The sequence below is a fragment of the Lipotes vexillifer genome, unplaced genomic scaffold (genome assembly GCF_000442215.2).
Source record: "Lipotes vexillifer unplaced genomic scaffold, Lipotes_vexillifer_v1.1 scaffold38, whole genome shotgun sequence".
Taxonomy (NCBI): Eukaryota; Metazoa; Chordata; class Mammalia; order Artiodactyla; family Lipotidae; genus Lipotes; species Lipotes vexillifer.
In genome coordinates, this window is record NW_006791464.1 from 1,564,158 (window position 1) to 1,578,359 (window position 14,202).

At 33.5% G+C, this 14,202-nt stretch overlaps 1 protein-coding gene across 2 annotated transcripts in view; it reads right to left on the reverse strand.

Moving 5' to 3' along the window:
- Window positions 1–14,202, reverse strand: part of KLHL4 (kelch like family member 4) — a 124,504-nt gene that overhangs the window by 60,247 nt on the left and 50,055 nt on the right. Inside the window, exons 1-3 of one of the 2 annotated variants that reach the window (XM_007464440.1) lie at window positions 9,512–9,517; window positions 2,179–2,346; window positions 1,653–1,789 (exon numbers count right to left, since the gene is read on the reverse strand). In XM_007464440.1, the coding sequence (XP_007464502.1) occupies window positions 1,653–1,789; window positions 2,179–2,321 (280 nt within the window). In that variant the 5' untranslated portion in view covers window positions 2,322–2,346; window positions 9,512–9,517. Of the gene's footprint in view, window positions 1–1,652; window positions 1,790–2,178; window positions 2,347–9,511; window positions 9,518–14,202 lie in introns of those variants that run through there. The other variant, XM_007464439.1, reaches the window with a different exon arrangement.

The window sequence follows — 14,202 nt, forward strand, 5'->3', positions numbered from 1 at the left end:
TCATCAGGGAAATGCATATCAAAACCACAATGAGATATCTCATACTTGTTAGGACGGCTATTATAAAAAAAGAGAAGAGATAGTCAATGTTAGTGAGGCTATGGAGAAAAGGGAAATTTTGTGCACTTTTGGTGAAAATGTAAATTGGTTCAGCCATTAAGAAAAGCAGTATGAAGGCTCCTAAAAAAAAAAAAATATATATATATATATATATATATATATATATATATATATATATAGAGAGAGAGAGAGAGAGAGAGAGAGAGAGAACTATCATGTGATCCAGCAATTCCACTCCAAAGGAAATGAAAACAAGATCTTAAAGAGATAGCTCCTCTCCCTTGTTTATTGCAGCATTATTCACATGATATGGAAACAATTTAAATGTTCTTTGACACATGAATGGATAAATAAAATGTGATATACACACACACAATGGAATACTATTCAACCATGAGAAAGATGGAAATCCTGCCATTTGTAACAACATGGGTGAACCTGGAGGGCATTATGCTAACTGAACTAACGTAGACAGAGAAAGAAAAATACTGTATGGGATCACTTGTATGTGGAATAGGGGCGGGAAAGGGAAGATGGTGAAATGTAGATCAAAGGGTGAAAATTTTCAGTTATAAGAAGTTCTCAGGATAAGAAGTACAGCATGGTGACTCTAGTTAATAATACGGTATTGGGGCTTCCCTGGTGGCGCAGTGGTTGAGAGTCCGCCTGCCGATGCAGGGGACACGGGTTCGTGCCCCGGTCTGGGAAGATCCCACATGCCGCGGAGTGGCTGGGCCCGTGAGCCGTGGCCACTGAGCCTGCGCGTCCGGAGCCTGTGCTCTGCAACGGGAGAGGCCACAGCAGTGAGAGGCCCGCGTACCGCAAAAAAAAAAAAAAAAAATACGGTATTGGGTACTGTATACTTGAAAGTTGCTGAGAGTGTATCTTAAGCAGTCTCACCAAAATAAAGAGTTATCTATATGAGATGATGTGTGAATTAATTGCCTTGATCTTGGTAATCATTCATATATCTATCTATCTATCTATCTATCTATATCTATATATATATCTGTGTGTGTATATATATATATATATATATATACACACATATATGTGTATATACATTATATATATATATATAATCAAGTTGTATACTTTAAGTATCTACAATTATATTTGTCAATTATTCCTTAATAAATTTGGAATGAATGAATGAATAAATAAATAAATATTTCTTGGCCCCCAAACTCATCCTGTTACCTTTGTTACATAGTTTGATTAAATATAACTTTATTATTTCAAAAGAAGAGACTAAATCTATAGAGTTAGAATATCCCACTTCCACTCTCATTTTTACAAACAAGAATGTACCCACACCTGTCAAGAGAGAAAGAGAGACATGCTCTTGTAGCTTTGTGTTAAAGTAGCTCTATTTTCTCATGGTCAAAATTTTTATAGCATATTATTTACCTTTTGCTCTTTTATATTACTGTATTTAAATACTGATTCTGCCACTTACTACTTTAGGAAATTTACTTAACTGGTTTATCCTTCAATTTTCTCACTTGCAGAGTCATAATAATAATAATGTGGGTTATATAATATAGAGTTACTGTGAGGATTGAATGAGTTAATACATGCCAAGCACTTACCGGTGTAAGCATACTGCACCAAGGAATTAAGTGCATTAGGATCGACTCCTTCCATCCTGACCTCTTCTTGTTTGGCTTCAAGCACATCATTAGTAAACATTGCAGCAAAATAATCAGACACTGCACTGAGAACCAACCTGGAATTAGGAATGTTTCATAGGAAATTAAATCAGTCCATAATCTCACTGAAAAACATGAAATATAGCCGGTAAGTTTTTAACACTGATGAGTATGTTTTCTGCATAAATCTTTCATAGTTCAGTAAAGTGTAGTGAAATTAGAAAGGTAAATTAAGTAAGTTGATTTTGCTTAGACAATTTGTGCTGTTTCTCTTCATCAATTTCTCTAAAGTTTGGCTCTTCTAAATATCACACAGGGAAACAGATCATATAAGCTAGTGCTTTTTCAATATAAAAACATAAAAATCTATTTTCCTCAATGCTCCAATTCGTAATCAATGGATTGATTCTTTCTCATTCATGCTAGTTATAGTCATTAAACGATCTGCCTGCTTAAGGATATTTACCGATGGGCTGGGATTCGGAGGTGTCCGGCAATGAGTAGCACATCACACAATTGTTTCTCTTTCAGGTAGTTCTCCATTTTATGAAGAGTTTGTTCCGCATGGTTTACAGCATGGAAGTGCTCCTCAGATCTGCTAGCATTCATTTCTTCAGGATGCTGTGTATCTAATCTAAAAGGGGGATAAGTGTGAGAATATCTTTTTTTCTCCTAGTGGGTGTGCAAAAATCCAGTAGAAATTTAGGCGCATCTACTTCTAAAAGAAATAAATAGAATTAAAGTAAACTTAAAATTTGCCCACCAATCCTAAATATTTCACTATTATTGCTCCCTAACCTCCATTAAAGTGAGGTGTCATGATTACTATTTATGTCTGGAATGTAACCATGGATGTGACTATGCATGGTTCAATGGCAGGGCTAGTGCTAATTGTTATATGCACAAACATAAACTTCAAGATACAAGCCTCTTTCTTTGATTTTTATTAGCATCACAATTATGCCATTTGGCATGAAATTGTAGGCATGATTCAAAATACTTTTCAAATTTGATTATATTCTGAAGCTTCTCCATGGAGTACTTATTACACACCAGAGATATTTCTTGAAAAATCTCAAGGCCGAGACTTCCACAACATTGTTTACAATGTCATTCCCATCAAGAAAATAAACATATTTCCATCTTTTATTTTTTTTCCAGCTTTACTGAGATATAATTGACATACTACATTAAGTTTTAGATGTACAATGTGATGATTTGATATACATATATATTGTGAAAGGATTACCATAATAAGGTTAGTTAAAGTATCCATCATCTTACATAGTTACCATTTTGTGTGTGTGTGGTGAGAATATTTAAGATCTACCCTCTTAGCAATTTTCAAGTATACAACACAGTATTGTTAGCCATAGTCACCATGATGTATATTAGATCCTCAGAACCCATTTATCTTCTAACTGGAAGTTTGTACCCTTTGACTGTTTAGGCAAAGATGATGACTGTTGAATTTGCAATAATGAAAGCTGTTTACATGTCTTTTCAACCTCATACAATGGTGGAATTTAAGTACTAACACAAGCACGTAGAGGTTTACAGTGAGTAGAAGCTTAAAAATTTGATGGTAAGATGAACATACTTTTCTTGTTACAATTCTAGCTTCCAGGCATCATTTTCCAACCACGAGTTAAGATTAATTTTAGGTCCCCCCCACAATTTAGGCTGTATTTCTTTGAAGACAATTGGCCCAGGGTGACATTACTCTCTTTTTGTCTGTGTAATTCAAATAAATGATTCATCTGCAAATCTTCTTAACATTTAAAGATTCTTTTGGACATTCTGTCACAATACTGTATGGACAATCAGGGTAATAGGGTATGAATATCCTTAAAAATTGCTTTTTTGTTTTGTTTTGTTTTTTAGAAAGGAACAATCCCTTGGCACCATAGAATGGAAGGAATTCAGGTTTCACTTATCCTAATCTTTCCTCTGTTCAAGAAATGGTTTGATTCACATTGAGTTAATCAAACATTCAATATCTAATTATCTTATCTGTCCTTATGTATACTCCAGCATGTATCAGAGATGGGCATATTCTAAAGGAGGAATATGCTTTGGGAAGTTCTTCCTGGGAAATATTTCTTTTTCATTTCCTATGTGGATGTCTGTGTGTGTGTGTTTGTGTGTGTGAAAGAGAGCGAGAGAGAGAGAGATTTCCCTGGCAAGGACTTCCAGTACTATATTGAGTAGAAGTGGCAAAAGTGGGCATGATTGTCTTGTTCCTCATCTTATAAGAAAACCTTTCAGTAACCATTGATATGGTGATTTGTACAATGGCCTTTATTATGCTGTGGTAGCTTCCCACTTTTTTCTAGTTTGTTGAATTGTTTTTTAATAATGAAAGGGTATTTAATTTTGTAAAATGCTTTCTCTGCATCAGTTGAGATGATTGCTTTTTCCTATGTTATGTTAATTATAGGGTATTGCATCGATTGATTTTCATATGTTGAAACAACCTCACATTGCAGAAATAAATCCCACTTTATCATGGCTTATAGTCCATTTAATGTGCTACTGAATTCTGTTTGCTAGTGTTCTGTTGAAGATTTTTGCGTCTATATTCATAAGAAATATTGGTCTGCAGATTTCTTTTCTTGTAGTGTCTGTCTAGTTTTGGAATCAGGGTAATGGTGACCTCATGGAATGAGTTTAGAAGTGCTCCCACCTCTTCAATATTTTGAAAGAGTTTGAGGAGGATTGTTATTAATTCCCCTTCAAATATTTTGTAGAATTCACCAGTGAAGCCATGTTGGTTCAGGCCTCTTCTTTGTTGGGAGGTTTTTTGATTACTGATTCAATCACTTTTTACTAGTTACAAGTTGGTTCATATTTTCTTTTCCTTCATGATTCATTCTTGTGAGGTTGTGTGTTTCTAGGAATTTGTTCACTTCATTTAGTTATCCCAAAGCTGGCATACAGTTGCTCATAGTAATTACAATTTTTTTTTTAAATTTCTGATTTTAGCTACTTGAGTCTTCTCTCTTTTCCTCCTCATGCAGCTTAAGGTTTGTCAATTTTGTTGATTCCTTCAAAGAACTAACTATTGTTTTCATTGGTTTTCTCTATTTGTTAATTCTTGATTTTGTTTATTTCTGTGTCAAAATTTTTGTTTATTTCTGTGTCAATATTTATTATTCCTTTCCTTCTGTTTCAATTTAGTTTTATTTTTCATTATACAGTAGATTCTTATTATCTATTTTATGTACATTAGTGTGAATATGTCAATCCTAATCTCCCAATTTATCCCTTCCCCCGCCTTTCTCACTTGGTAACCATAAGTTTGTTTTCTACATCTGTGACTATTTCTGTTTTGTAGATAAGCTCATTTGTACCTTTTTTTTTTTTTTAGATTCCACATATAAGTGATATCATATGATATTTTTCTATCTATGTCTGACTTACTTCACTCAGTATGACAATCTCTAGGTCCATCCATGTTGCTGCAAATGGCATTATTTTGTTCTTTTTTATGGCTGAGTAATATTCTGTTGCATATATGTACCACATCTTCTTTATCCATTCCTCTGTTGATGGACATTTAGGTTGCTTCCATGTCCTGGCTATTGTAAATAGTTCAGCAATGAACACTGGGGTGCATGTATATTTTCGAATTATGGTTTTCTCCAGATATATGTCCAGGAGTGGGATTGTTGGATCATATGGTAGCTCTATTTTTAGTTTTTTAAAGAACCTCCATACTGTTCTCCATAGTGGTTGAGGAATGAAGTTAGCTTTTTGATTTGACATCCTTTATCTTTTTTAATGTAAGCATCTATAGCTAAAAATTACCTGCTTAGCACTGCTTTTGCTGCTTATAAGTTTTGGTATTTTGATACATCTTTTCATTGGCTCAAGATATTTTCTAATTACCATTGTGATTTCATTTTTCCCTACTGGTTGTTTAAGAGTGTATTGTATAAATAAGCTACAAGGATATATTGTACAGCAAAGGGAATTAGTCAATATTTTGTAATAACTATAAACAGAGCATAATCTATAAAAATTTTGAATCACTATGCTATATACCTGAAACTAATATAGTATTGTAAATCAGTTATACTTCAATAAAAAATGTGCTTATCTTAGAACCCCAACCCAAATCACAATAAAAAGTTTAAGTGAAAAAAAGTGTATTGTAATTTCCACATATTTGTGGGTTTTCTAATTTTCCTTCCACTGTTGATAGCTATTTTCATGCCACTATGATCAGAAAGAGTACTTCATATGATTTCAATCTTTAAAATTTATTAAGATAATACATTTTGCAGTCTAAGATTTGGTCTGACCTTCGTAATATTCCACATGCATTTGAGAAAAAAATCTTATTTTTCCATTGTTTGGTGTTTTTTTCTATATAGGTTAAGTCCAATTATTCTACAGAGTTGTTGAAATCCTCTATTTCCATATTGAACTTATGTCCAGTTGTTCTATGGGTTATTGATATTGGTGTATTGAAGTCTCCTAGTATTATTGTAGGTCCACATACTTTTCCCTTCAACTCTGTCAATGTTTGCTTCATATATTTAGGAGCACTGATACTTGTTTCTTCTGTTTTTATAATTATTATATATTATGGATGAATTGACCCTTTTTTCAGTAAAACCTCCTTTGTCTTTTGTAAAAGTTTTTTACTTAAAGTCTATTTTGTTTGATATAATATAGCTAGTCCTGCTCTCTTTTGGTTGCTATTTGCATGAAATATCTTTTTCCATTCTGGAATGTACTTACTCTGAAGTGAGCTTCTTTTAGACAGCATATAGTCTGATCCTTTAAAAAAATCTGTCAATCCATGTCTTTTGATTGAAGAGTTTAATTCATTTATATTTAAAGTAATTACTGATAAAGAAGGACAAAATTGTCATTAGGTTCTTTGTTTTATGTATGTCTTATAAGAGCTTTTCTGTACCTTACTCCATATCACTGCTTTTCTTTCTGTTTAGTTGATATTTTTTTGTAGTGAAACATTTTGATTTTCTCCTCATTTCCACTTGTGAGTATTATATATTTTCGTTTTAATTACCATGGAGATTACATATAATGTCCTAAAGTTATAACAATCTATTTTAATGTGATTTCAACTTAACTTCAATCACATAGAAAAACTCTACTCTTTTAGAGCTATGCCCCACCTTTTTTGCTATAAACATCACAGATTACATTATTATGTATTGTGTACTCATTACAATAGATTTATAATCACTTTTTGTGGTTTTGACTTTTAAATCCTGTAGAACAATAAAAAGTGGTACTATGAATCAATATTAATAATAATGGTTTTTATATTAGTCATTCATCTTCCTTTATCTGAGAAATTTATGTATTTTTTTGGCTTTGAGTTACTCTATAAGATCTTTTCATTTCAACTTGAAGGACTCCCTTTAACATATCTTGTTGTGAAGGTCTAGTTGTAATAAACTTTCTCAATATTTGCTTATCTGGGAATACATTAATTTATCCCTCATTTTTGGAGGACTGTTTTTACAGATATAGAATTCTCATTTGATTTTTTTTTTCTTTCAGTACTTATTTTTATTTTTTTGGTATGCGGGCCTCTCACTGTTGTGACCTCTCCCGTTAGAGAGCACAGGCTCCAGATGTGCAGGCTCGGCAGCCATGGCTCACGGGCCCAGCCACTCCACAGCATGGGATCTTCCCAGACTGGGGCATGAACCCGTGTCCCCTGCATCAGAAGGCAGACTCTCAACCACTGTGCCACCAGGGAAGCCCTCTTTCAGTACTTTAAATAGAGTCAGCCCTCCATATCCCTGGGTTCCACATGTTGAACCCATCCAAAGATTTTTGTATCTGTGGTGGGTCCTGAAACAAATTCCCCATGGATACTGAAGGACAAATGTATATCATCCCACTGTCTTCTGTCTTGTAAGGTTTCTGATCAGAAAATTATTGATAATTTTATTGATGATTCCTTGTATGTGTTGAGTCACTTTTTTTCTGCTGCTTTCAAAACTGATCTGTCGGGCTTCCCTGGTGGCGCAGTGGTTGAGGATCTGCCTGCCAGTGCAGGGGACACGGGTTCGTGCCCCGGTCTGGGAAGATCCCACATGCTGCGGAGCAACTAGCCCCGTGAGCCACAATTACTGAGCCTGCGCATCTGGATCCTGTGCTCTGCAACAAGAGGCCGCGATAGTGAGAGGCCCGCGCACCGCAATGAGGAGTGGCCCTCACTTGCCGCAGTTAGAGAAAGCCCACGCATTTAAAAGAAGACCCAACACAGCAAAAATAAATAAATAAATATTTAAAAAAAAAAAAAAACTGATCTGTCTTTTACTTTCAACAGTTTCATTACAATGTGTTTGGGTCTCTTTGGGTTTATCCTATTTTCAGTTCATTTACCTACCTGTATTTTAAATCTATATCTCTCCTCAAATTTGGGGAATTCTTTACCATGATATCTTCACAGAAGGTCTCTGCTCCTTTTCTCTCTCTTCTCTTTCTGGGATTTCAGTTACCAATACATATATTGGTCTGTTTGATGATGGCTCTTAAGTCTCTAAGGCTCCATTCACTGTTTTACATTCTTTTTTCTTTGTGTTTTAGATTTGAACATTTCATATAACTTGTATTCAGATTCACAGGTTTTTTCCTTCTGGTTCAAGTCTGCTATTGAAGCCCTCTAGTAAATTCTTCAATTTAGTATTGTATTTTTCAGGTCCAGAATTTCTGTTTGCTTCTTTTTTGTAATTTCTATCTCTTTCTTGATATTCTTATTTTGTTCATATGCTGCTTTCCTGATTTCTTTTAGTTCTTTTTCTGTGTTTTTCCTTTATCCCTTTGAGGATATCTATGAAAGTTGCTTAAGTTATTTATCTAGAAATTTTAAAATATGTTGTTCTTTAGGGTCAGTTTCCTGATATTTATTTTGTCCCTTTTGAATAAGCCATGTTTCCGTGTTTCCTTGTGATCTTTTGTTAAAATTGGGTATTTGGAAAAACAGCCACTTTTCCTAATCTTTGCATACTGGCTCTGTGTGGGGGAAGTATTTCACTAATCAGCCCAACATGAAAGTTGAGTTCTCAGGACTTTTCTGAGAATGCATCTCTGTGGACTTGCATGTGTGCTTTTTTATTCCAATCTCACATATACACACTTGCTTATACATATCTTAATTTCTCTAAGTCTCACCTCTGCTTCTTTGTCAGACCTTAGATATTCTTTTGTATACCTTTGCCTATAATCGCTTGCCCCCATGTATCCATGGGTCTGTAGTCCTGCAATTTTCATGTGCTATTGTACCTGCCACTACTTTTTGTGGCTTCCAACTTGGCATCCAAATCATACTGCTATTCTCATCTGATCATTGAGTTAGGCAAAACTGAAATTAGTTTGTTACATAGCCTACAGATAGACCAGAATATGGCCAAAAATTCCACTCACTTGTATCTTGAGGGGGAAATCAAGAAATAAGTTGCCTTCTTCCAATTATGCTGTGCTACCCTGGTATAAGAGCAAGCATAAATGCCATGAAATTTCTATTGATTTGAATGTGACTTTTTCTTGATCAGACATTTACTTGGCTGCTGTATATCCTTTATTTGCTTGCAGAGCTCCCACGAAGCTTTTAAAATAAATCTGTAGTTGCTTACTTGATATTTCCATAGAGGACAAGGGTCTGGAGCTTCTTAATCTACCATTTTGCTGAAATCACAGAAGTTACTGCAGTCTGATTTTAGTTAATTTTAAGGAGAATACTTGAGTTTCTTATGTTTTTCTGAGTAGCAGTGAAACAGATATCAGAACAATAAGCCTTTAAGATTGACTTTGCTGCAAAACTCTTTTGTAAAAAATTTACTTTGAGAAAAAACTGGAAGGAATTATCTTAAAAACTTGGTGTTGTTAATTTTGGAGGTCACTTTGGAAGGCAATTTGGAAATATACTTAAAAAATTAAAATATAGATACTTTGTAAAGACATTCTTGGCAAGCCACTGAGTTTGAAGTTGAAAATCTGAATGAAGTTATTTTAGAGAATGTGCCTTTTAACATAGTTCAAATGTTGTAAAGACAGAGAACCACATGCTGCTAACATAGAGAGCATAACTTCATATTTAGGCATTTCTCAAATAGCTTCATATTTTTTCTGTTTTTCTTTTGTAAATTCCAGTTTTCAAGTGAGCCATGGAGATTAAATGGAAACTTAGCCTTCTTCTAATGGTGTTAACTTAGTTCCCAAAACTCATTATAGAAAAGAGCATTTTCTTACTGAGGGAATGTAAAACTACACAGAAAATTAATTTCTATTTTTTTGTATATGGTGATGCTGAACCATATGAAAAATTGTTCTCTTCAATCCAAGGGACAAGCTTATGACTTAAATAAAAGTTTTGTAGTGACTCTCCTTTGGAGAGCTGTTAAAGCTTCATCCATGTGCTTTTCCTGGCAAATAGAAGGCACTCAGTAATTGTCTGATTAAGGTATTAATTTATGCACCTTTTTAATGCTACTGTAGCTTGAACTTTACTACATTTGGAGTCTTGGAAGTGTATGAATTAAATCTCAAAAGCAAATCACAAACTTAAAGCTTCTTCTTGCTAAGATAGCTATGCAGATAATATAAACTTGCAATCATGCAGATAATATAATGATCTGAGTGGCATAAATTAAGCCAACATTCTAAACCTACAGTAGGTAGAAATTTTTCTCTGAAGAAATGATGTATTCTTTTGTGTGAAATAAATATTTTAATATATCATATGTGATTATATATTAAGATATCATCTGTTGTAAATGACTGAAATTGTTATTTGAAAGGATATATTATATATGGATAATATAAAGCAAATGCCTGCAATGTTTCCATTAAAAACAAAACATTTTGCCATTTATGAAGGCTTATCAGTTATTAATGTTGGGGATAATATATTTTAAAATTTTGTTGTTACCTAATTATGATAAATGACGATGGCCTCAAAGTTGAAATCACTTTCATCTAGGACTCTAAAATTTATTTTCTCTTGGAATTTTAGCCTCCAGAATTGTTAGAAAGTATGTTTATATTGTTTAAGTAATCAAGTCTGTGCTATTTCATTATGTCAGTCCTAGAAAACTAATGTAAGCTATATATATATAATTAAATATGATAAGGTCAGGTAATTTTTTCCATTAGTTTATAAACATTTACTGAAAGCAACTGTATGTATTTAACAATAATAAATGACAAAATATCGAGATGTCAAAAACATTAAATATTGCATTAATTGCATTTTTTAAATTAATAAAATTTGAGAGGAGACAGTGTGGTGTAGTTATTAAGAACTTAGGCTTTTTACTCAAATGCTTAATTTCCATTCTGACACTTAATTAAGTGACTTTAAAAATTTGCTTATCTTCCCGAATGCTTAAATTCTCTCATCAGTAAACTAGTGCCAACTCCAAAGAGGTTTTTCTGAACACAACAAGAAATACTCATTAAATATTAGATAACCTGGTCACTAAAAACACCAGCACAAACACCACTGTCATCATTTTAATTTCATCATCATAATAACCATTTAGGATTGCCACAAACAGTGAAAGTGGCAGAAAAAAATACAGGGTAGCGTTAGAAGTATACAAAAAGAATACAGGTGAGCTTAGCTTTGAGGATGGACATGGCCTGGATGAGCAGAAAAGAGTGAAAAAGGTATTTGAAGAATGGAGAACAAGGTGAACAAAAGTTTGTAATTGTTGTAACTGCTGTTATTTTTCCCCAGCTAGATTTCTCATGACATATTAGACGGAATGTAGAAGTAGCAAAGTAAAATTTAGACTAGGAACAGAGGTTAAACACCAGGAAAATCATAGATCTTTTATGAAACCTGGTGTGGGCAGTGAAAACTGAGAAAAGGGAAATCTGCAGTCAGTAACTGAGTCAATAGGAAGGAGTTGCTCCGAATGAGTTAGTCTGAAGGGCAGTCCTAGATTACACCTGAGAGTGACTTGACAAAGAAGCAAGGAGAGTAAAAGTATTTAGCATTTGGTTGAAGTGAGACCCCCATTTGAAGGTCTTCCCTGAGTGAAATAATAGCAATTCTGAGCCAGATGCCTGGCAGCAGAAAAGTACACAACATGTTCAGCACCTGCATTTGACTATCTTCATTGGGGTATACAGATTACATGTGGAACAAAAGTGAAAGCAATAAGTAGCATTCACAGATTTAATGAACTACAGCAAGGACAAGAAAGAGAATAATATAGAATTGTGATTTAAACAGCAGCAAGGTCAAGAGAAGTTGGTGGTCTTTTTACTTCTTTGTTGTCTGTTATTTGGGGCAAAGTTATTTAACTGAAGGGAACCTAATGCTTTTTTTATTTATATTTTTTTGGTTACACCATGCTGGACAAAAAGTACCTGAAAAGAGGTTGACAAACAAGAATGATGAGACAGTCACACAATCTATGCATACATGATAGTCCCGTAGATGTGAAGATTGATGTGTGAAGTTTGTTTGAGGCTGGTGAAAGACTTTTATGTAGCAATTGCTAATGCTTTGGGGTTTTCAATGGGAACAGTGGGTGAGGCAAGGGAAAGTAGACAGTCTCCCAACCAGTTTTTAATATGGTATTAAAATGTTTGCTTATTTATTGTTTTAATATGGTTTTCTAAAGGCTGTTGATAGTATTTTGTTACAATGTTACTGTAACAGAGAAGAAAAAACCTGAAATATACATAATTGCCCATTCTCAAGGCTCTGCCTTCCAGGCTTGACCTTTAAATCTATAACACATTTCATTCATATAGAGGTAAAAAGTTGTGGAACAGAGAATAACATTTGTCTTGTTGGAGGTTTACAGGAACATTGTGACCTACATGGGGACAGCTGCAAGAACAAAGGATTCTGGCAACAAGAAGTTTGCAACAACCAGCCACCTCCGCCCCACCCCTTTTCGTATTAATAAAGAAGTCTGAGTTCTAACTTGGGGAAGACGGTTCTTTGGGACACTAGTCCACCATTTTTCAGTCTGCTGGCTTTCTGAATAAAGTCGATATTCCTTGCCCCAAAACTTTGTCTCTCGATTTACTGGCCTGTTGTGAGGGAGCAATACGAGCTTGGGCTTAGTAACATTACTATTCTTCATTTGCTTTATAAGATTCATGAAATTTGTGAGTGACTTATGTTAAATACAGAGGTCAGATTTCTGCATCAATGATAGAATTCTTTTAATAAGGCATATTTTTTAAAATATAAGAATATTTTATCATGAATGATCCTATCTTAGAAAATATATTAATTTTCTTATAGGAATTACATTTGTAATTCTACCTAAGTTTTTTATATTGTAAATGAATATAATTCTATTCAAAATAACAATTTCAATCTACTAATGGAAAATGAACAATTATAGAATGCTGAATAATAAGTTACGAAATCTGGTATAATCATTTGCAAGTAAAGCAGCCAAGTCACTCACTAAGTATTGGTACATGTTGACTCAAGATTCCTTTTGGATAAGTTATTGCAATTAAGTCACATTTTCCATAATATATTGAATCTGTGATGTCTATCAAGTGTTTCCTTTAACATAAGCAAAAAGCTGTTAGAGTTGACAATAAAACATATCACAGTGTTTTTAATGTGAAGAGATATACTTGTTGCCAATATGTTTATAAGTCTTCCAGGAGTGCATGTAGTTTTTTCCTTTTTGGAATCATCATGGAAGGCTATTTGTTATATATAAAAAAACTCATTAACACGCTCATTTTCCAAGATTTCTTGGTAAGACCTTAATGTTGTTTTACAAAAATTGTCTGAATTTATGTCTGTGCAGATATACACATCACAGTTCTACTCACCTTAGTGAAAATGTGCTACCTAGTATAAGTCAATTTCAAGATCAAGTCCTAGACCTAGATTAAAAAGGAAAATGTATATTCTCATCTATATACCAAAAAAAAAATAGAGACTGTAATATAGATAAATATGTGGAATATAAAACCAAGGCTTTGCATATCATCATATAAAGACAAAAGAATATATTTTAAAAGATATTCTCAGGAGAATGCTGTAAACTGAAGTGTTACTACTTAGAGTGCCCTATACTTCAAATGCTATTTGATTTTGCTGTTGTCTTTCTTAGTTTTGAAATAAAATTTAATGAAAGAGAGAAATAATCCAAAGGACAAAATAAATAAAACTACTGGTAGTGAATTTTAATGATAATCTTTATAGAAAAATGTTAGCTCTTAAATAATTGTTTTACTTATTGTACTTGTGACCTTCCTCGCTTCATTCTAAAATACAGTTAAAGAATTTCTATCCATTTTACATGTCTAAGTGAACTATAATTAAATTAGTAATAGGGAGAGGCTGACTATCATGCTAATATATTTACTGTGGGTAATGTTCAAATATCTTCCAAATATGCATTCTTCAAGCAGAGTAAAATAAATACTAACATGCTAACCAAGTGAAAATATTTATTTATAAAAATAACTTTAGCTCTTTTAGATCCAAAAGAGCTTTGTGAAAATA